General features: G+C 28.5%; 1 protein-coding gene across 1 annotated transcript in view; it reads left to right on the top strand.

Moving 5' to 3' along the window:
• Positions 1-24,329: 24,329 nt before the first annotated feature.
• LOC111633671 overlaps positions 24,330-25,968 on the top strand; it is a 17,854-nt gene continuing 16,215 nt past the window's right edge. Inside the window, exons 1-2 of the mRNA XM_023378283.1 lie at positions 24,330-24,405; positions 24,663-25,961. Coding sequence (XP_023234051.1) covers positions 24,941-25,961 — 1,021 coding nt within the window. The 5' untranslated portion in view covers positions 24,330-24,405; positions 24,663-24,940. The remainder of the gene's footprint in view (positions 24,406-24,662; positions 25,962-25,968) is intronic.

Genomic DNA, 25,968 nt, shown 5'->3' with positions numbered 1-25,968 from the left:
TTAAAAATTAAGGTAATAAAAATTAAATAAAAAAATTATTTGTTAATGGAATTTGTTTGACCTAAATTTTAGAGTTAAAGTAATTTTTTACATAGCAATTGGCATAGAATATGATTAAGATCTTTTTAGTTTCAATTAAATTTAATTGAATGCATTAAAAAGTTTTAAATTTAAATATGATTTAATATAATGTTTAATAAGATATAATACACTTAAACATTCTAAATTTTAAGAGTTAGAAGCAGGAATTTAAACTCGTTGTGACTCTAAGCTACAACATATAAAGGCTCTCCCTCTTCGCCAAATAGTGATAAATTTATGGTTTCGAACTCATAATGTGACATCATCAGCTGTAGCCTGAAATAATATAGGGCTCTAAGTTGTACCTTGTTTAGCTTACATAATAATGTAGCCTTAGTTATTATTGTTGTTAAGGGATAGGGCCTAATTAAAGGTGTAGGATAAAGAGAGAGAGGATAAGGAAGAGGAGAGAAGATAGGGTAAAGTAGGAAGCATTAAAATAAATACGCTGTCTCTTGTTAAAATTAATTTTTTATTAATTTTAACAAGAGTTTTGACTTTGTTCTAATTAAGGTTTTGATTCTTTAATTTTTTATCACTTTTTAATTACGTTTTTTATCAATATATTTTTATAATTAATAACTATTTTTCGTATTTATTTTATATCAAATTACATTTTATACACTTTTAATTAAATATTTTAAAGCAAAAAAATATTATTTGTATGCAAATTTTGCCTTAAAAATCATTTAAAACTTTTACATTTTATATTAAAAAAGTTAATAAATAAATAAGAATTTCTTTTATTACAAAGAAACAAATTGTTGAATGATACTTTTCTTTGAAGGGAAACAATTTTCAATTATTCTTTTCAAAAATTTTTATAAAGACTCCTATTTTAATTTTAACTTTATTATTAATTCGTATAAATCGAATTTCTCTATTGATAAAATAAATAAATTAAATTAATTCACAAAGATACCTTTCAGTTGTTGAACTCAATTATCAATGATAATACAATTATTCATATCCTGCACTGTTAAAAGAATATAATATATATATTTTAAAGTTTTAATATTAAGTATTCTTTAAAAATTATATAGAAATTATGTTTATTCTTAAGAATATTTTATACCGTAAAATATTCATATGGGTGTTATAATTAGAAACAAGAATATGCACGATAATTACTTTACAATTTGATAATTTAAATAATAATGAACGGATAAATTCTAATAAATATTTACACCGTTAAATTGATACCATAATTAAAACGTGGGATATAAATTATATAAAGTTTTAAATGTTGAGGGAAAAAAGTTTAAAGAGCCTTAAGGCATAAAAATTTAGAAAATTGACTACTGGAATAATTAATTGTCACTATAAACGTCACCAGAGAAAATTTAATTCCAATAATTTTAAAAGATTGACAAGAATTTCTGTTGGGAAATTACAATTTTATTCCAATATTTGCAGACGTGAGCCTTAGGAAAAGTTCGAACCTTTGTCTATTCCTGGAGTTTAATGTTGTTTTCCTGTAAACGTAAACTTGTTTCGTTTTTTTAAGATAATAAAATTAATTTATATAATTTAATTTATAAATTCTAAAATTATATTTGTGATTGGTACAATATTTATAATTTAATTTTCTTTATGTAACATGTGAAATTATATATCCATACGTTACTTTGTGATATAAAAAACTGTAAATCCGTATACGTTATTTATTTGCACTTACGTAAAGTTACTTCTAAATAATAAGACAAAGAACAAAACTACTTACACTAAAATCAAATTAAGCACAGAAATCAATTTAAAATAAAAGCTTTCCTTCTAATTTAAAAGAAGATTGCATTCAAGAATGATTTTATTAGGTGCCACAATAACTTCAAAAAATTATTAAAACAAAATAAAAAATCCTGGAATTCAAATAAATCCTGGGCTACAGTTAAAGTTTTCCATGACTCCAAACCTCTAAACAAAGGACACTGTAGGAAACATAAAAAATATTCGTTGTTTAGAGGTGGGTCGTCTTTTAGAGGTTATCTTGTATGCATTTCAGAAAGGAACATTGGTGAAAGAGTGGCCGTCATTTAGAGGTTGTTCGTTTATATAATTGGACAGTTTATTGGGCTGCAATTTTGAAATTATAGACCTATAAATTCCCACTGGCATCTCTATCAGTCTCTCCTTCTTTAATCTCGAGTTGAATAGATAAAAATAGACACCAAATATGGAAAGCTTGGGACAGGAGGCCCCGTTTAATTACACACGAATTTCCGGTCCTGACCGAAAATCACGTTATTTCAATTCAAATCTTTTTTCAGAACGGAGTTAGATGATCGACATTGGCTCTCTTGCTAACAGGAAAAGTATAATTTACAGGGGCAAAACACTACTAATATCGAGAGCATATATTTTAAATTAAAAAATAAAAATTGCATCCCGCCACAATAAATAATTGTTCGATTTTACTTAAATAAGTTATATAAAACAATATTTGAATTAAAAATAAATTTTAATAATTTATAGCCACATATATTTAAGGAAATTTTATGTTAAAGTTTTGTTAAATGTATAAGGCTACAGTGTAGTTATATTAGACTCTATAGGGGCTATAATAGGTGTAGAGGAATATTTTTAATATTAAAATAATGTGCAGCAAATCTGTTAGTGTGATGCAGCACTTACAATGCTGAAGTAAACTTGATAATTATTTATTTTAATGGTAAGATAACAAATTTTTTCAGATTATTTTTCTGCGTATAACTAAATTTTTCTTTTAAAATAGCACTTTTTATTAAAGTTAGGATATTACATTATTGTAATTTTTGAAAGCAGGGAGTGAAGAACAATCAATAAAGTAATTTTAGACTTTTGAAAATCGAAGAAAATAGTGAAAAAAATCATATTATTAATATTGTTCAAAATGACATTAATTTGTATAAAAATAAACAAAAAAAAATATTTTATAATTAAATTAGTAATTTTTAAGCAATAAATATAACAATTTTTTAATGTTTTTATCGATTTTATATTAAATTTATTAGTAAAATAATTTTCAATCAAGTGATTACTTGTTGCTAGATCTTGCCTGTTTACCCAAAATAAATTCGCTAGACTATTAAAATTTTAATAATATTTTTAATCTTTCATGAGACGATGTCAAATTAATAACAAAAGATGCAGAAAAAAAATTTAATTTTATTGTTTTAAAGGATATATTTTAAAGGACATATTAAAATTAATTTCACAAACTTTAAATAATAAAATAATTTTAGATTAAATATTGATAAATTATTAAGTATTATAGTACTAATTGAATGATAATTTAGTGTAAATTTTGCTGATTAATATAAAAATTTAAAATAATAATAAGGTTAGTGATAATAAAGATGATAATTGGTAACAGAAAATTGGCTTTATCACATGTTTAAACCAATTAAAGGATAATTATGCATGTTATAAGCCCTTATTAACTTTCTTAATTTATGAAAAAGAATTGTTTCATCTGATTAAAGTTAAATACTAGAAGAGCATTTCCTGTTCTAGTATATATTATATAATGGAAGATTCTTAACCTCTAGTTTACCACTCATCAGTGGTATAACTAATATCTTGCTCGGGGGATGCTCGGGGGATGATCTGGGAGGAAAATATAAGTACAATCAAAATAAAGAAAAATTAAGCACATCGTGATGAGGATCCAACACCCACATCACCCCATAAATATGTCACAGCTATTCACAGATTAAGAAACCGTCACAAACTAGTGTAAAGTATTCTTCGCCCTTCAAAATTAGTTAAGAATACTCTTGGATATGATTTCGTTTATTTATAAACTTCAACGAGTAAATGTATGTAATTTAAACATGTATTTATATACAGTAGATTTTATGGATACAATATAACAAGATGATTTGTAAGATAGACGTTTATAGGTCGATAAATCCTTAAATATTCTTGTTTCCAACTAACAGATAATTAAGTAGAAAACATTAAAAATAAAATATGAAAAATCTTTAATTAATTTTATTATATTTACATTCCATTTATAATTGTAAATGAAATGATTCGCCTTCTTCGCCGCGGTATAGAAATGAATACTTGATGGCTTTAAAATGGCAAAATCTTCTAAAAAATAATTTGATAAATTAAAATATAACTCATTAAAATTACTATGAATAAATAAAAGATTTAAAATTAATTCTTAAATGTCATTTCTTTCTTACATAATTAAAGCATTTATGACATAATTAAAATTAATTATTTCTAATCAGTTAATCGCTTTTTAAAATATATTTAAATTTAAAATTTTTATGAAATTATTCGTTTATTTTTATTGTAGAAATTAATTGAAAATGGTATATTTATGAGAACTTTAATCAAATTAAAAGCGAAATTGTTGCATTTGAATATAATTAATTAAAGTGATNTATCAGAATATATATATATATATAGGCCTATAAATTTTTTATCAATCATTAAGTATAAAATAATAATAATTGCAAAATAAAAACTATTATATTTGTCAAATTTCATTTTATCCCCGATTAAAAATCAAAGTTAATATACAATTGACGTAAGTTACTTTAATATATGAATTATTAAAGCTTTATAAATTAATAAATATATTTTTAATTATATTTAATACATTATTTTAATTATAATTTACAGAAATGTAGAATTGTGTATGATATAAATTTAAAAAACAATTATTCTATGTGAACTTCACAGAGAATTTTTAGTAGAAGTAACTGTTAACAAGTACTATAGCTTATTTCCTTACTCTCCAAGCACATCCTTTCTCAACTTTTTCTACTTTTTTTGGAGGTTTTCCTTCATCTTTACAAGGGGATCAGCATCTTAATAGGTGAAAGATGTTGATCCTTATGCATAGAAACATAATACATCATTTGCAAAGATGTCTGTATGTTGAAGAAAAACATGCTGAACATGTTGAACTGCATATTATTTGAAAGTAAATTTCTTCCTTGAATTTACACATCTTATAATATAACAATATACATTATATATTACTACTTATTTGTTAAGTTATAAACTTAATATTACAATGATAATTATGTTTAAGGACGAAGTACTTAATATAATTTAAGGTTATAAATTTTATTTAACAAATATTTAAATAGTTGGATTTATCCATAATAATTTAATTAAATAAATAAATAGCATTTTATATAAGTCAAATAAACATTTAATAAATATTCGCCAATTGATTCAATACGCAATCGTATAAACATTATATATAATTGGATGTTTATTTGCTCTGTTTCTTTGTATTAAATAATCGATCGTTTAAAAATATATATATTATTAAAATGTCTGTGAATGTAAGTAAATTATCGATGTATTAAAAGGCATATGTAAAGATGCTGTAGATGCATTTACTATGGAGAGTTCAGCACAAGTACAGCTTTTGACCCCCTCAAGTGTTTAATAAGCATTTGAGGGGGGTCATCTTATGTACAAATTATGTGTATTATGTAATAATTAACATAATTTTTCCTTAGATACATTTAGATTATATTTAATTCAATTTTTAGATGGAGAAAATCATTGAGCATCCTTCTAAAATGATGCGAATTATTATCGATTTTTAATGATTAATTAAAAATATTCTTAAATTTTAAAAGAATTTTATAGGATTGCCTTTAGAGAATTTTTACTTTCTTTTTTTATTCATATATCGGACGTTTCCAATTAATTTTTAATTTTATCAAAGCAAAAATGTAGAATAATTAAACATTCAACTCATAAATTCTGTTGAATTTTATGAGTTTAATGTCCAATTATTCAATATTTTGCTTTGTCCTTTAAATAATGTCCAATTATTCAATTATTAATTCAATAGTTGAATTATAAAATAAATAAATGTTTTATAATTTCAAAAATAATTATTTAAATAAATAATGAGAAAATTAAATATAGGATTATTCTCTTCTTCTTTTTATTCATTTGAATTATTAAATTTTGCTAAAGAATGAAAATAAAAATTATTAATTTAATTAAGATTTAAAATATATAAATATATATTTTTTATTTTAAAAAACTTTATAAAATATTTTAAATGACAAAGAAATTTCCAATAAAATAATAATTATCAATTAAATGACTTGGAAAAGGATTAATTGATTGATTAATAAAAATTAATTAGCTTAATTAAATATTTTTTCATTGGAAATTATTTAGATATTTCACTTGACAGTATCAAATTTTAACTTGACATTACTTCATTTCAATCTCTTCTATTGACATAAAGTTGTAAAATAAACTCTTAATGACTAATTGCCTAGAAATTAAGTAGATAATTAAACATCCATCTTGCCTATAGACTAAAATGTTCACTAATTATGTCAAACAGTACGTTTCCCCTCAAGTCATATGACAACATTAGTGACAAGTCCCATTGCTCTTACGTATTAGTTCGATTTTCGTAGAGATCTTAATAATTTGTATAAGTTTAAAGTATATTATAATTAAAAATATGTAAATTTTAAGTATAAATTTATCTGATTTGTACATTTCCTTAACATCAGATTATAAGAAAAAAAAAACCATTGTAATTTATTTTTAAGGGATCAAAAATAAGAAAAATTCAGCAACGGGTTGCCTAACTTTCCCGGCAAAAAAGTTAAAATTGCATGTGGTGCCGTCTATTATGAGATTTTATTTAAAAACTTGTCGTACCCTACTCGAGGTACGACGTGTGACCTTCTCCTCTATTTCCACACTCCCTTGAACTTTAACCACTAAAATTTAATAGACTTAATGCCCCTAATACATAAACCCTTCTTCAAAATTTCAGAAATTTTGGACAAAAGACTCAGGAGTTATTAACCTTCAAGTTGAGTGAAGGGTTCAATATGTATGGATGTTAGTGTATGTGGGAGGTGTACATCTCAGGCACACATTAACATCATGCATACAGAAAATTCCCAAATTTTTACATTTTTCGACGTTGGAGGGGTCATTTTTGACCGATTTTCCCCCTGTTATATAAAACAGCTGGAAAAATAAAAATATAACATTTTATTCGGATAATTATTCAAGTATAAAGAGAAACTTTCTATTAAATTTATTCTAAAAATAATCGAAATTTCCCTGCGGATATGTAAGGAATATTGGATTAAATGTATCTTAAAATATTAATAAAAATATTTAATCCTTTTACGTGTTCAGTTTTCTTAGTTTCCGCCATGACCAAGCACGTAACAATTAGCAGAGTGAAGTCAAATTGAAACTAATTATCAAGTAATGAAGCATTAAGAAAACTGTATAACCTTTAAACAGATTTTCTATCCAGCTCCATTAATTATCTAACAGAGAAAGCTGTCTGTCGGTAACGTCTTTAAACAAGCATCAAACGTCGTATTCCAACACAAAACAATATTTTTCCTTTGACAGTTACGAGACCTATAGGTAAAACTCTTTATATATATATATTTTTTTAAACAAGAAATAATTAAATTAAGAATTAATTTAATTTAGTTTTATGTTAATATATTAAAATTTATACCCTTAATCAGAATAAAATACATTACAATATTGCATTTAAATATAAAATAAATTTTATATTTTGATAATAATGATTTCAATTATATAAAAGAGCGGTGAGTTAATTTATTTAATCGAATTGTTTACTTTGTAAGGATTATTTATCGATTTTTTTAGGAAAGAAAATGGAGTCAATACTCTAATAATGTAAAGAAGTTCAGCATTCTATGTGAATTACTGTTCATCTAAATAACAATTTACAGGAATGAAATCCTTTAAAGGAATAGTCACTGTAGAGTAATATAATAAGTTCGAGAAAATTTACAATTTCATGTTAATTTGTAGATATTTTTACAAACAAATCAGTAAAAATTCTTCTATTTTTGTTGAACAATTCATGTTTGTAATATGCTTGTATGTTAGATAAAGGGTTTTATACTGTTCAACCTAATCCCCAACCATCTCTAAAGTCCACATCCTCCTAACTTATTATGTACTCGTATGTTTGCTAGGTAAAGGATTATGTACCGTTCAATCTAACCTCCCCCAGTAACCCTTAAAGCCCATCCCTCTTATTATATGTCTGTAGGTAAAGGTTATACCGATTAACCTAACCCCTCCCCACTCCCAAAGCCACTTCACTTAATATATACATATTAAGTGGGATGACTTTAGATAAAGGGTTATTTATATACCGTTTAACCTAACCCCTAATGCCCATCTCCTCTTAACTTATATACGCTTATTATATAAAGGTATTCTTACCAAAGTTGGCATGAATACTTTTCGATACTCTAGAACAGTGTTTTTCAACCTTCTTGAATACGCGACCCCTTTACAAGTTAAAAAATTCTGGCGACCCACCCAGGGCCATATTAAAACTATATCAGTGATTTTAAAAACTACGTATTTAATTTTCTTTCTTTAAATATCGATCGAAAAATCAATTGTACTGTAAAATAAACAGGCACAGCCTTCTCACTGAAATTCTAGTTCTTTTTATTGTAGTGTAGGGCCTACAAACACTTGTCTTTTTCTTTCACCCGCGACTCACAGGTTGAAAAACACTGCTCTAGAAAAACCCTACTGTGGGGATTTCTCCATCTCCAAATACCCCTAAATCCTGAGTAATGCTGGGCCACGCAGCAAGTAAACTGTATAATTCGTACTTCATTAATTTAAAAATTATTTATAAATAAACTAGAACTTAAACTGAACTAGAAATTTGTAAAAGTTTGGAAAATTATAAAGCTATATCTAGAATTCTAGAAACAAATAAGAAAATAAATTGGAACACAATAAATGAAAAGAACAAATCAAATTTCTATAATTGATTTCTTGGAAAAATAATCTTAAAAATTTATCTTATTTTTTTAATATATATAAATTTATATTAATCTGTAATTGTTCAATGCACCATAATAAATGGAAAATCTAAAAATAGAACACAAAATTCGGATAATTGAATTCGTTCAATGGATAGAAAAGAGATTAACAGCCACTATTTTCGATGAACAAATAGAAAGATTTGTACTAAGATTAACAAAGAATTTTAATTATATTTAACTTAATTGTTTATTAACTTCTTAAATTTCTTTTTTATTTCTTCTTAAATTATATTAATTAATTCTCTCATTGAAAACGGCCTATCATAATTTAAGGTTTTAATTTACATTAAAATTCTCCAGTTTAATTTATTAAATTAATTACATTTATCCCTTTTACCTGAAAGTTTTACAGATTTATTAGAAGCATCATTAAACTTCGATTTACTCTTCACCGTCTGTTCACCTGTTAATTTGGTGCTAAATCAGAGGTGGCGCTAAATCGTATGGAACATTTTCAACAATAATTACACTTAGTAGTGTGTTGAGAGTTTGAAAATCACGTGTTATGGTGATGATAGCGTGATTTATAATGCAAAATAGTACCTCTATATAATATGGGAAAGATCCGTTCACGTATCTTCTTTGACGCTTTACCAGGGTGGCACAATGAAGAGAGGTTACGTTATTAAAAAGTAAGTGTTCAGAAGTTCACAGTACATACTGTCTTGTCGATTTTCGGGAAATTTTGCTTTAAAATTCGGCCGCTAGAGCGAAAATCGGCGCACTTCTGTCCGCTTAACGTACATAAGTACTGCAATATATTTTTTTTTATATATAATCTATTGAAGAATAAATTTTATAAGAAGGAAGAACCGCTTTAATTAAAATTAATAAACAATTGTGGGGAATAAAATTATATTTCTTAAATTTATTGTAACAATTAAGTAATAGCAGCATAAATTATAATTAATATATAAAATTATTCGCTCGTAAATAATCGTTAGAGTGCCCTAGTGTTTTGGAGTGTAGGCATTACTAGGAAGTGTCATTATTGTTTACCCGGAAACATTTCTACATTAAATAATTATAACAGAAACTAAGAACCGAGAATAAAATTTCATTGAAAAATAGATTTGACTAATCTAAACTGGATGAATTGTTTATTTGTCATTTTACATTCTCATGAGTAAATGAATATTTAATTATTATTTAGAAAAATAATTGTATTTTAAAATTGAATCTCGTGTTATAGTTTATATTGACATTTTAAAACCATATTTTTAAATTAAATAATAAAATTTTGTCACAGTTAATTATCATTATTCAAGAGAATTTTAGGAATTTGTATTATTTTTCTATATAATTTTAATTAATTTCAGCACCCACAATTGTGGAATTCTGCCTTTTTAAAAATTATTTTAATTAAATAAATGAGCAAAAAATTATTTCATTTAAAATATATACTATCCACCTCAAATTGGTAGTGGGTTGCCCCTGTACATCATACTTTTCCTGATAACAGTAGAGGCATGCTGATTATCTATGTCATTCCGTTCGGGGGAAATTTTTGAATTAAAATAACGTAATTTCCGGTAAAGGACCAGAAGTTCGTATGTAGTTAATCGAGGCCTCCTGCCCGTAAGTTTTCATATCTGGTCTCGAATTTCATTTATCTAATACCGTCCTCGAGATTTATTTAAAATTAATTTTTCAAAAATATATTGNCACATAATCAGAGATTATCTGCGTGAATTAAATATATATTTTTATTGTAAAATAACAATATTTTTAGAAATTATTTTTGTTTTTGATAAAATATACAGTGTTGTCTTTCAGGCTCTTAATGAACATTCATGCTATAAAACTTCACATATATAATCAAAGGTTGATGAAATTTATTTAAAAGTGAAAAACACTTTTTTTTTCTGGATCTCTTATATTCTGATTGATTTATTAACTTGAGATATCTGAATTATTTTTATTTCATCATTTCTATTATTTCTCTTTAAGAACCTTTTTTAATTCAGACTTTATTAAAAAGATACATATTAGCATAGCATTATAATATAGATTTAAAACTGATTTTTAAATTAAAACACTTGAAAATATTTATACGTTCCAGGTGTCTTATGTGTGATTGATACACCTGTTTTAAAGAAAAACTACCTGCTGAATTGGCCTATCATTTTACGAAGGGGTGGAACAATATGCAAATTAGGAGTAACAAAACACTTCCTTAACTAGTTCAATTGATTTTATGGTGTACAAGATATAAGTAGGTATCTTGTCTTTATTAACAATTGTACCAAAATTTATCAAATGAAATATTAGTTTTTAATCATAGAATATTATAAAAACTCAGCAATTATAATTACACATCTATTATATTATAAATAATGCATGATCAGTTATGAATCATGGAATTTTCCGTTTAATTCTAAGAAAATTCATGATTCAGTCTATTATTTATTTACATAATTATCAGTTGTAAGTTTTCTTTAATTATCGTAAAATCATCAAATTCATGTTAAATTATAATGATGTAATTTATAAGTTATAAGAAAAGTTAAACTTTTGTTTGTATACACCTGCTGTAAATTAGTGCTTTAATTTAAATTAAATATTAAATAAATTTAAAGATCTAGATCAGTTGGGGTTGAGAACCTAACTTAAAGGTTAAGAACCTGTGGGGTGTGCCTAAAAAGGGACGCTCCATAGGGATACAGGATGAGATGCAGACGGATAGAGATTCATGGAGGGGCTCTTGTATCTTTTCACAGAATTTTAACAAGACGATCCTGTAGAGGTGTGAGATGTCTTCCAGAAATTTTAATTTTCTCACTGGATAAAATTCTAAGTTGTAGAAAAGCAAAATATCTCCTTTATTTATTATTTTTTAAATAATTTATGAAGAATTTTTAATTTTTTTTATCTTCAACCTTTCCTGGAAGTCAACTTAATGTTTAAACACATTAAGATCTTTATAGGAGACAGATCATTACAGATCCTATATCGATACATAATGTAGACAGATTAAGTTAACTTTCTGGGGAGTTGTGAAGATAAAACAATTGAAAAATTCCGCATAATTTAATCCAAAAAATAAAAAAAGTTCATTAAAATAATTTAGACTCTTCTTTATTATATCACACCTAACAATTGAAATTCATATTTTTTAGAGTTATTTGCATATTTATAATTGTAATTTTAATACATTAATTATTCATATTTCCATTTATAATAACGAGAAATTAATGTTACTCTGTCATTATTACCTTCTAAATTATTATTCAATAGCATTCAGTAGCATCACGCGACATTAAGTGGTTTAAGATTTCATGATATTTTAGAGGTCTTCATTTTATTTTGAAAATAATCATTAAAGATCAAAAATATTAAATGTCAGAATTAATTAATCTTCTAAGATGTCTGACTTTGTATATACAGTAATTACTTTGCAACAGCATTGACCTATTTATAAAAATAGAAAACGAATAATTTTCTTTATGTAGGTTTTTTTGTTTCCTTATACTTAGCATTTTTGATTATTTTTTCGTGAAATTTTTGATTCAAACGAGTGAAAACGAGTAAGAAAAATGACACTAAAACGGGAGTAGATATTACGTTTTAATACCTAAATTCGTTTTAAGTTTCTTGCTCCACAGATAATAAGAGGACTTTTTTCTATCCCATTGTTCTCCAGCCAACCCTATTATAAGCCTAATTGTACAATGGGATGAAGATCAAGTTAACTTTCTATGAATGCCATGAATATTTAAAAGCCGATCTATATTTGGGCGCAAATTCCTAGATTGCAGTAGGCAGGTCGTGGGTTCGACCCTCACCAAACAGGCTGGCCACGTGGAGTCTTCCAAATTTTCTTCACGTGTCTAACACCTAAATGGAGGCCAATTTCTTATAGAAAGTCCATCCAGAAGGCCTACATGGTAGATTGCCCATAAGTCACTTCACGTGTCTAACATCTAAATATTTAAAATTTGAATTTTTATTTTAACTAAGTCTGAGTAAAGCAATTATCTACAAATATCTGTACATAATCATGACAATTGTCAACAATAATATGGAGTAAATTGATAAATAATAACTCGATAGACTTGTTGAAAATGAAATTCTTTCCAGAATCTCATTATCCCTTTATGAGTGATTGATACTTGATGATTACTTCTCGTTACTCACTATTGTTGATCGTTACACCAAAATGACTCAAAACTAACATTATATATAGGCCTATATAACGACGTAGATATAATTATATAGCAATATCTTCCTTTCCAAGAAGAAATTATCAGTTAATTTCACTTTAAAAAAAATTTTTTTAAGAAAATACTGTTAAAGTATAACTTTCAAATGATGTATTAATTTACAATTAATAATCTTTCAGTATATATATTATTAATAATAGTTTTCGTACTTGAAAGTTGAAGCTAGTTCATAAACTTAAATCATTCCATTATTTTATTATTTAGTACTTCCTCGAATTGGAAATTTGAAAGATGGGTTAATGTCTGTGGCTTTTTTTAACTCTCTCTGCCTTATGGACACTAATGGAGCCTTTTTTCCCATGTTTAACATAGATTCGACCAAGCCCACAGTGTGTGGGGGTGGCCAGGAGGCTAGGGGGCCCGAAAAATTATTAGTTTTCGATCTCCAGAATTTGATCCTTGGTCCCCAAAACGGTAGGGTGCCGTCTATGCCGTTAAAACTTAATAATTTTGTAGTTTTATATAATTTTATAATTTTTTTTAATCCTAATATATAAAATTTAATTTTCTATGCTCCCGAACCACACCACTCATAAATGTATATGGATCGATCGACAAGTAAAGTACATTGACGTCTAAAAGCGAGATTAAATGGATGTTTTAGTTTCATATTTCCATTTTAAAAAAGTTAAATATTATTATTATTTATAAAATTTTAATTTATAAAATAAAAAAATATTAAACTTCAAAAATTTTAAATTTTGAAATACAACCTTGCAAATGTAGTGTTATTTGAGTGAAAGTCTGTGCCATTAAAACATCATACGACTATAAAACCATGTCAAAATGTAAAGTTTTTTAAATAAAATTGGGAAGTAAGTTTAAAGATTTTATTTTGTATGTTTAAAATATATATATGTCAATTTTGCATAATATATAATTGTATAAAATTCATTTTGAGCTTGCAAATTCGATTTCTTCGCTAAATATCTCATTTTATATCTATTGATATACAATAAATTGCATTATTTTTTAATTGTAATTTCGCTAATTTTAATCACAAGTAGTTAGTTCTTGTTTCTTTAAAATAGTAACTTGTTTATTAAAAGAAAACAGGTGTTAAATGCAGAATTAATAAGAAAAAATATCCGGACAGACCTGGAGCAAAGTTTTCAGACTTATTCTCTAGGTCCCTGAGGCTACTATATAGGCTACTATTTAACCTGGCCACGTCACTCCGCCCCTGATTTCATCCCCCTATTAACTCCTAAACCTTTGCCCGATCTTTACCAAATTTTTCAGGTTTATTCTCTAAGACCCTGAAGAAAGTACAGGCTGCCATGAAACCGAAAAAATACCCTCCCCAATTTAATTCCCTTTGATACTTCGTGATAAATAACAACGGTAGGTTAAAATAACCAAACTTTTAATATGGTGTCATTTTAATACTTGTCGTTCTTACTTTTTACCATGTCTGCTAGTTAACAAATAAAAGATGAAATTACTAAAAGCAATAGTTTTAATAATGAATTTAGTAATAAATGAACATCGATTATAAAGATAATCTTCATCACTTCGTAGTCTTTTCTTTGTGATGAATTATTAATTCTTCGTGAAAATTAAATTTTTATCGATTTTTTAAGAATAATTCCTAACTTAAAAAAAAGAAAAATTATCCTAATTTACTTGGGTTTTAATAAGAATTAAATTCATTTCCTTTTAAAATAAAAGTTTTCTAAGTCGAGGGGCTTATACTTGACATTTTCGAAATCACGTACTATCAATTATAATCTTTATCTCAATATTCATTACAATTTTAAATTCGCATTCGTTATTTTCAGTTGTAACTTTTAAATTCTGTTTGCATTTTGAATGAGACATTTGCTAAGACAAACATTAACTTATATCCAATATAATAATTCAAATACTCAAATCTAAATTAAACAAATATAAAGCAAGGAAAAAAGTTTACTAATTTGTTAACTCTCGAAGTTTTCTCATGTCTAAAAATTGTGGACTATTTGCAATTATTACAGTTAAATTTATGAAAGAATAATGAAAATTAACACTTCGGCACATTTATTGAGCTTTTCGAAAATTCAGGGTGGTCCAAATGTCAGTTAATTGTTGCAAAGACTGAATTGGAATACTTAATCGTGTATTTTATTTTCTCGGCTGGTACATAAGAGGAAAAGTGTGGCAATCTGTCAAAAAAATGACTCCCCGAGATTTTTACATTTTTGGACTCGGGGGACCGCAAAACGTTGAGAAATAAAAAAAGTTCGGGTTTTTTTCTGTGTGGTGGGCCCTGTGGGTATTTTCTGTGTGTCCCTCACACAGACACGTTTGTGTCTGTGTGGGGTCACGATTTTTCACCCAATTTGAAGCCTAATAACTCTTGTAGATTTTCTTGAAAATTTCTGAAATTTTCAGGAAGGTTTGTGTATTAGGGGGGAATGTTTGTGGAAATTTTCAGGAAAATAGGTCCATTGGTTCGTGAAATATAGCTCAACCTTCTTAATATTTCTTAAACCAATCTGAAGAATTATAAAGGTTTGTAAATATTTTATTAATTTTTTTTAAAAAAGTCTTGAAAAACTTATCAATTTTATCCTTTTCTAATTACTCATGTAAACCAATGCATATGGTAATTTTAGAAATCGAAACGAAATCCAGTATTTCATCGCCACGATTCACATTTAACTCGAAGCTTTATGATTAAAATATATCTGGATTCAGAATTTATGTCCATTGTGTACAGTACATATAATTGCTTCTCACACTGAAATATTGGGTAAAAGTAAAATTAATTATTTTTACTACATAAGACAATTATAATTGTAGTCTGTCTTATACAAACGACATTTTAGAAAATATCTTTAGATTACAGAATGGAATATTTTGTAACGTATTGATATCCAATATTTCACTTTTATTTCATAAATTAAATGCTAAAAAGTTGTTATATATAGAAGCAATTTAAATATACAGTATTTAAATTGGCAAAAAAATTTTACCCTGTCCCAAAAAAATTATCAACTCAAGTGAAATAAATGAACTGCATATAAAAAAGTAAAAATTAGTGACCAATAAACTTGCCATTTAAATTAATTAGTTTAGATCTTTCATAGATTTAGTTAAATTTTCAAAAATTCTTTTAGAAATTATGTTCCAAGTATCGTAAATTGAAACCTTTATGTCTATAACATTAGAAAATTGCCGATTATCCTTATATATTTGCTTCACAATGTCCCCATCGGATTTATTTCGGGACTTAATGCATGCCAATTCAAAAATTGAACGTTTGTCCTGGCAAACCACTCTTTGAGAGAAATGAAGTGAGACATTATCCTATTGAAATATGTAATTCCCAGTTCAAATATTGGTGGCACACGGCAGTAAATGAATTGAAGCATATTTTGATAGTAAGCAGTGTTTATCCTGTTATTTATTTCTGCTAAAGAGGTTTTTATTCTTTAATACAAAGCCACTCCAAACCATTACCGATCACTGATCGTTTTCGTGCAAACCTTGTATCATTCTGCTACAATAGTGTTCTTCCTTCCATGGATCATGCCAATAAAATTTGAAACCATTTGGTCTGTCTAAATTAATCTTTTCCTCACTGAAAATAATTTTGGCCCATTCTTTGTCCCAGGTCAAATGAACTCTAGCCTAGATGAGCTACCCTCTTTGCAGTGTGGGTCAAGGCAAGATCTCTTTATTTAGCTTTTCTAGATGCAACAAAGTGCGATGAACAGTTGATTTTGAAATACAACCTTGCAAATGTAGTGTTATTTGCCTTACAGAACATTGACTTTTTCCGTCGCCATTTTGAAATAGGGCCTACACTCAATGGTAATTTAAACTTTAACACTGAATAATTCTTTTTCATATAACATTTTTATGAATGCAAATTTTATAGATTTTTATTTATTTTTTTATTCCTGTGTGAACACGTTCTCTATTTCTCTATAAGGATAAGGAAACTTTAGTCGTATTTTCGCTATATTTTCCATCCCTATAATAAATTACATAGATTTTTATTTATTTTTTTTTCGAATTAATCCAGCGTTAACAATTCCGAATTGTAACTACTCAGCACGATTACTCGATACAGTCAATAGCATAAGAGCCATATAAAAGGCGGGGTGATAGTTAGAAAGGAGAAATTATACTCGGACCCCGCTAATGATTTCTGTTAACACGCTACCATCACAGTAGTAGTAAAGTAGAAAATGTTAATGAGTTAGTAAAGTCCGAAATCCACTAGCCATGGAGGAAAATGGGTATTGAAGAGTTCCGTCTCCACCCCCGTTCAACAAATACGTAAGTTGATGAGTGTAAACGAAGACCAGGACTTAAAAGCCTCTTTTGTCAAAAGATCTATACAATCGTCATCCTTTCAGCAAACGATGTCGCCCCGAAGACAAGGATTAATGGAATGTTTTAGCTTCTTTTACCCAAGAGATTCAGTCTAGACGAACGTAATCGATAATACTTAGTTGAAAGTTTTCATATCAAACCAATTTGATTCGTTTATTCATCTTTGCTTTTCACTACTGTAATGTAATTTATCCATTTTTCTTCTCCTCCTTCTGATGATGATCTTGCATACGTATGTACTTTATATGTAGGATGGTATATAAATATATATATATATATATATATATATATATATATAGTATATGAGTTGCAATTTATTTGTGCCCAAGGCTTTGGCTCGAAGAGAAGAGTGGAACTGTTGCAATAGGAGGTTTAAATGATGGTTGGCTGTGTCTATTCCTTAGGGGTCCTTATGGTAATATGGACAAGTTGTCAGATATTCTCAAAGAAGCAATTTAACTTAGATGGGTTCTATTATACGTTTGGAATTTTCCTTTACCTTTAGGCTGATTTAAAGTTTCTGTCAAAGTTTTTGATAAAGTGAAGAATGGCGATAAGTATCGATTTTGTGAAATGCGAGTGCTAGTTACATCTCTGTTTGTTATCTGTGTTTCTTAAGATAAATTTTTAATTTTATTTTGACGGAATAAATATCAATTCTTGCTACGTTAATAATGTCAAAAAATATTCTAAATACTACAAAACTTTTAAAAATATTATCCTTTGATTACTTAAAATTGAAGATGTGTCCTTTGAAATTTGTATCATTTCAAAACAAGGAATATCTTGGCTTTCGAACTGTCTGGAATTTGTAATTTATAATGTAGTATGTAGCAAAATTGTTTCAAAACANAGCCTCATATCTCCCGCACCCTTATAGCTATCGAGACGCAACCACCCCCATGCACGAATGGAGACTTGGGGCTACCACTACATACAAACACCATTCACGTGCAATGTGTAGTTTTGGCGAAAAAGTGAAATATAGGGACATACATGTCCATTTATATATATATATATATATATAAAGTTTTGGAATTGCTTGCATTCCACTTCAAACTTTATGATTCAACGTGGGATCAGCGCCAACGTTGCCATTCCTTGTACTTTTCGGGTACATTTTGCTTTTTCGAGCACATTGAAAGTACATTTAGATTTTTAGTATATTTTGAGTACATTATAACATTTCAGTACCATTTATGGTACAAAATAATATGTCATGCCTAAACGAGAAAACGCGAAAAAAATTAGTTTAATAAAGTCTCTCTAGTGTGACTAGTGAGACTTTATTAACAAACAATCCGTTCCAAAATTTTGTTCGCTATCTGAATTGTTCGTTTACCGATTATCGATTTACCATGCGTTTTTATGGGAATTTAATTAATTCGTTTTGGAGACTCCAAAAAAATAAAAAATAAATACTTTTTTACTACGTTTATTTATATGTAATAGTAAAAATACATATATATGCAGTCTTGCATTTTTATTAGTCATGTTTTCTCCGTTTATGAGGGTTAAAGGATCCGTCTAATGTCGATTGCTTTTCTCTCTTCTTCAGGATTTTTTTAGAAGTAATTAATAACATTGTAATTGTAGAGATCCTCAAGCGTATTAACCTCAATCTGGTTTGGATGCCATTCTAAGACCGTTCTTCTGACATCCTCCCACTTCTTCAAAAGACCTTTAATTAATAGCAAAAATCGTAATTAATCCTGTTTTTCAGAAGAAAACCTATCTCGCCGAATTTCTTATTGTTCTTCATTCAAGAGTTCTTGGCGTTCGTCAGATCAGTTTCAGGTTCCATTATGAGCTCTTCAATGTTCTTTATTTCTCAGATGTGATTTTTGTTACTCCTTTAGATGCTTGAGTCTTCTTGATTATACTGTATCTTTCTTAGATAAGATTGAACTGTGGCCTACTGTAGACCTGTTCAAGGCATACTGCCCAGCAACAACAGACATCAGACATCTTCTGCCCACTCTCTACCTTTGCTATTATACTCTCACCTTTCGAAAATAAAAACCCACGCAAAACTTCAGGTGTGCCCGCCCGACAGTCTCGCGAATACTATAAAAGAATTGTTTCCGTCAGAAAAATAAAGGGCTAGAATTACAAGGGAGAATTTCAAAGTTCGGAAGAATACTATCCGATCAGTATATGCCGAATTGAGCGTCGATGTGGACGTCTCCCGCGCTCCGAAAAGTTTCGAATTGTTGACCGAAGATAAGAGTAGACTAATCGGTATTCATTATTTTACGTCGCTTCTTCTTGTGTTTGTTCTGAGGTGTTCGTGATCCAAACATAAAATTTTTTTCGAAAGTGTTCGTTATCCGATTTGTTCGTTAATCGATCACCCACTGTATTGTGAAGGTCCGAAACCCTTTTTCTGTTTTAGATCAGTATAAATCTAGGAATTTTCCTAGTAAAAGAGAAAAGGGGGACTTCTACGGTCAATGACGGAGACGCTCTCCTCGAATAAGAAAAAAAAGGAGAATGTTAAAATATCAATAAGAGAAATCATCTCTATTTGTTTAAATTAACACCTTATCGACTTATCCGCGACCTCCCACTCGATTTTCGCCCTCCTAAATTGCCATCCACTGACCCTGTGAGCGGGACTCACCGCCCCGTTGTCGGAAAACGGTTTAAGCTTTGATGCTAAAACCCCGATTCTCACAGTATTCATGAATATGAATTTCAAATAAACACAGAAATTGAGTATGAGTAGAGCGTCTATTATCCGAAAATCAATTATCCGAAACAATTCAAGTCGGCAAATTTAAATTTTTGCCAGTGCTGTGACGCTGCAATCTTTGGTTATGTCTTGAGCTACTCAAATATTTTGTTTTTGATACTAAATTAACTTCTGAAGTATAATTTTTTATTGTTTTTATATTTTTCAATATATTTATTTTGTTCGTATAAAATAAAAAAATAATTTTTAACGATACAATAGTCTTCGTTAGGCTTAACATCGACGAAAATTCAACGCTAAGTGACACGCAACAAAGAAAAATTTCAACATGGGATAGGTTAATATATTTTTTCGCGCATAATCGGTTATCCGAAATATCGATTTTTCCGAACCCCAGTCCCCAATTGATTCGGATAATCGACGCTCTACTGTATATTAACATCAAAAGCAACCAACCATTGAAATAGTACATTATAAAGGAAAATAATACATGTTTTAAAGGAGCTTCAGTACGTTTTGAAATTTAATTGTTGTGGCAACACTGATCAGCGCTCCCACAAGGTGGCACTGATTGGGGGCTAACTTGGCCTATAAAACAAGGAATGGGATTTTGGTCAGCATACCACGAAGTTGCAACGAAAAGACAAGTCATCTTGGTATCAACACTGTAGTAATTATAATTGTAAAATTGATAGAAATTTGATGCATGCTGGGAAAGATTTATTTGTATAAAAAGGGACGAGTTGCTTGCTGTTGGATAATCCACTGATGAGGCTGTAACGGCGAAATGCATTTGGAGAGTTCTTTGAGAAGTTTGAAAATAATAAAAGAAATAGCGTTGGCTGAAGTATAGTATCTTTGTCAATTATTTGTCTGCTAATATAAATTGCTCGAAATCGGTTTAAGAAAGAGTGTTCATTTTACTCGTTTATCTTATCTAAAGATGATCTTTTATTTTTAGAAATTATATTTTTTATAAATTTCACCGATCCCATCGTTTTATATTTTTATTGATCAACGAATAAATTAATATTTTAAACTAAATTAATTTTCTAAACATTTTAAATATTAAAATGTCTCCTAACATAATACCGGTTCTCACACCTATCCCTCCTTTTACGTGGTTCAATTTACGCGATTATCAAATAATGTGGTTAACAAAAGAAAATAAATCCTTCTTTTACGTGATTGATTCTTTAACACGGGAAAAACAGTTTATTTGAAAATTTTTAAATTTAACTTTTCGTTAAAATTGTTATTGTTAAAATAACTTTTTAAACAATGTGTGTTTTTGTGGGAAAGGAAGATCTAGAGGTCTTGGAGACCAACAACGAGATGAGTTTGACTATACTGTAAATGAAATCCACTTGCATTGGAAGTTGGGTCCCCCGTTTTGTTCACATGGAGAACTGCACATCTTTTAATAAGTTATCTTGTACAAACTTGCTTTCTCTTCTTTCTTTAACTTATCTTAGCCATTCCTCAATACACTGTAAATATTGGCATTATTTTGAAAATTAGTTTAGAGAATTTATGGACTGCCATTTCTTTCATAATAATCTTCAGGATCTTGCTAAAAGTGAACTTTGTGATTGTATTGAGTCTTCCGTTTTGAGTTCCTTCATATCTTATAATGTTTCGCCATGTCGCCATATTAACAACCTAATCCACACTCAGCAGAAAGAATAATTACTAAAATCATCTGCTAAGTGTAGGTTCGATTGGCTTTTAATGAGTGCCGATTTCATAGATTTGTCATTTTTTATTCACATCTGAATTTTAATTATTTACATTAGACAATACCAATTTTAACTTAAACAGGGGTCATGCTGCCTGCCTTGCAGCAAAATTTGCAAAAATTTTATTCATCTGCAGAATGAATTTCATTTTACCTTAAATAGGATGAAAGTCGTTTAAGCTCTGGGATGATGATGATGATTTAATTTTTATACGTCAATCGATATATAATTTTCAAGTTTTTTTTCTAATTATTTTTTATTCACATGGATTTCATCCGAATTCCGTTTCGAATAACCTTCTGGAAGGATAGGAATTTCAATTCATTTTATCTTCATGTTAAAATTTGTATTGTCTAATTAATAAACATTAAATTTGCTTAATTGTCACTGAATTTCAAATAATTTTGGAATGATCTAAATTTCCATTTACTAACAAAAAAGTTGAAATTTTAATTTATATTTCATAAAAGATGTTTAATACGAAATATATAGTTCCTACATTTTTTAAGTGGATCTGAATTTCAGTGGAATTTCGATTTTCATTCCAGATAATCTTTGGGATGATAAAAATGTCGAAATTTCTGTTGGCTAATCTAAACTATCATTTTGAAGACTATGATTAACACTTTCACTTAATAAATCTTTCAATACGCAATTTATGTTTTGTAATTTTTAAATTTCACGCGAATTTCATCGAATATAACTTTTGAGATACGTAAAAAAATTAAAATTATCATTAAGCCATTATACTTCGAGATTGAATAATTGCTGTTCGTGAAGGATTTTCAATTAGTACGAATTGGAGCATTTGTGTCACTTGCAATTGAATTTCATGCGATTTTACTTCTCAAATAAGTTCTAGGATTTAATAAAATTTCAGTTTCTACTAACAAAAAAAAAAAATTAAATTTGCAGATTCAATATTCATATTTAGTACTAATTTCATAGCTTTTAATTTTTTAACGCCGAATTTCCAGGAGTCACTCTGGAAAATTTAAAATATCGCCACCATTTCGCCAGTTTTTAATTTTTTTTCGCCACCTCAAATTATTTATTGCCATCAGTTTTACTTATTGATTAATGCAGGTGCTGGTAGCCTTTTCAGTTTGGCGTCTGAAAACCAAAAGTAACATGTTAAGCTGTCAGTTATAAGATGTCCAGCTGTTTGGGTCTCCAATTCTAACGAAATATGGTGAGCATGAAGTCTTAAACACAAATAGCTCCTCGTCCAAATAATAGAACCCACTTGCCAAGAGTTTCCAAAAATTGGACCTCTAAAATTTAGTGTTTAATTTATAAGTCTTTGGAAGTTTCACGTCCCAGGGTGGCGATTAGCCAAATGCATAGGAGGCTAGGCACTGGAGGTAGAGACGATGTACTGTACTGTACGTTCGAACTTCGTCATTTTAGTTTAGTTTTTTGCGTAAGAGCGAGTCTCCACTAGCGTAAAAACAGGCGTAAAACCCCTCACCGTAAAAACTTTTAATCACGTAACCATGATATTTTTTACGCCTGAGCAGGTCGTAAAACCAGCGTAAAAGCGAGTTGAGCAGTGTTCAACTTTCGACGCGAATACGGCCGTAAAACGGTACCATCCACCAATCAGAAGTCAGTGAAATCTAGGTCATTGTGACACTGCGAAAATGGCGGAAAACGAGCTTTTGTGTTCGTTCTCTCATGGCTACTCTAAAATAGATCTAGAAAGATTTATCGAAAACATCCGAAAGTAATTCGTATCTACGACAAGAAGTATCCCGATTATAATAATGGATGCCTAAAACACGCGATATGGACAGCCAAAGGAAAAGCCTTCAATTTATAGTAGTATATAATGAAAAAAGCTAAGTTTATAAGTGCTGTATATTATCTTATCTTTTATTATAATTAATATATGAAAGTAAAGTTATTATTTTTACTACATTTGTAATTACAGTACAGAAAAAACTCGTAGAATATAATCATTGTCTTTATAACTTCGATAGTATCGTCGTCGTAATAACTTCGCTAGCCAGACCTCCGCCGCAATCCAGACGCAAACGGGTCACGTGATTAAAAGTTTTTACGGCGAAGGTTTTTACGCCCGTTTTTACGCTAGTGGAGTCCTGGCCTATCATCATGATTTTACTACATCATTAGTATTATTATTAGATGCCATTATTATTCTGACGTTTAAAGCTTATACAAGAAATTAAAAATTGTGACAACCTTAAAACGAGAGGAATAATAATAATAAAATAAAGTTACATATAAAAAAAAACTAAGCTAAACTAAAACTCCGAAGGTTCAAACGTACATTGTCTAGCTCCAGTACCTAGCGTCTTATTCACTCAGCTATCGCCACTATGGGACGGGAAAGTAGAGTCGGAGTGCAAGTTACTCGCGCGCCGCCCTGGTGGCAAATATTTGCATAACACATAGGAGAAAAATCTAAAGGGTTTCTTGTCCACTTGAACCGTTAACAGAGAAAAAGTTTCTTGTTACAGAAAATCAAGTAATTGGTAAGTTTAAATTGAAAANCCGAATGCAAGTTACTCGCGCGCCACCTGGTGGCAAATATTTACATAACACATAGGAGAAAAATCCAAAGGGTTTCTTCTCCTTTTGAACCGTTAACAGAGAAAAAGTTTCTTGTTACAGAAAATCAAGTAATTGGTAAGTTTAAATTGAAAATTTTTATAAATTTTAAATGTTTTAATAAAATATACAATTAAAAAACGGAACTTTTATTAACTGGAATGTAATTTTTCTCTTTTAGTCAATAATGCCTGATATAATTGTAACATGTGGCTATCAACCAGTCCATAATGACAACTTTTTTACACCTTCGAGATGGAAAAAAGGAATTTTACTCGCAAAGGCTAAGCATATAGCTGCAATCAAAGAAATAAAAAATGATGGAGGAAGTACAGTTACAGCTACTTGCCTACCCCAAATGAAAATTAATGAGAAACCATATTATATTTGTATTAAGGTATTTTTTACATTTAAATAATTTTATATGTCAGCATAACATCTCTGCAATGAACAAACAGGATGATTTGCATGACAACAAAACAACATTGTATATCACTGCTTTTATTAAGCTATATACTGTTGAATTTTTCTTTAATAAAAATATTTCATATCATGCTTTATGAATTATTTTTAATACAAATTAATTTTCAGTTATCAGCAGATAGAAAAATAATTACAGCAACGTGTAAGTGCAAGGCAGGTATCCACGGTCAGTGCAAACATGTAGCAGCTACGATTTTTGCTTTAAATAATTATAAAGACGAAAGCGTTACCAGTGGAAAACAACAATGGGGAATTCCACAACATAAGAAGATATACACATCAGGTGGATGTCGCCTTAGTAATTGTGTAACTCCAAAAAAAATAAAAATACCAACATCGTTATCATCAAATGAACCATTTTCGTTATATCAAAAAGTAAAACACATTAATTGTGCTCTTTCTTCAATGTTAAGAGTTGAATTTGATGAAGGAACACAGTGTCAAGTGCTACTATCTGATTTAATCGACACAGTTCATGAACAATGTGAGGAATTAGATTTAAAATCTTTAATTACACAATTATTTGAAAGTAAACGTATAGATTGTTATAAAATTGTTGAAAACCTTCCTACAAAAATAAAACTAAAGAAACTTAATTCATTTACAAATGTTAACATTTCACAAAAATTGTTAAAATTTTATAACGATAATGTGATTGTCAAACTTCAAAAAATTATTCAAATAGCATTTCTCACGAGAAAACAAAGCACATGTCCAGACTGGTTCATTTACAAACGATACAGATTAAGCAGCTCTATGGCTCATTCTGTAAAAACAAGAAAAAACAATTTTGAAAAGTTGGCTTTTAGATTTTTAAATAATACATTTAAAGGAACAATTGCAACTGATTACGGAATTAAAATGGAGCAAATTGCAAAAAATTCGTTTTCGCTTAAAAAAAATATTAGAATAATTGATGCAGGAGTTATCATTTGTAATGAAGCTCCCTGGATTTGTGCAAGCCCTGATGGTATATGTAAAAAAGGAAATAAAATAAGCTTACT

The sequence above is a fragment of the Centruroides sculpturatus genome, unplaced genomic scaffold (assembly GCF_000671375.1).
Source record: "Centruroides sculpturatus isolate CEXI.00-Female unplaced genomic scaffold, Cexi_2.0 scaffold853, whole genome shotgun sequence".
Taxonomy (NCBI): Eukaryota; Metazoa; Arthropoda; class Arachnida; order Scorpiones; family Buthidae; genus Centruroides; species Centruroides sculpturatus.
Note: the sequence above shows the minus strand (reverse complement) of the source record. Positions and strands in the feature narration are given on the sequence as shown.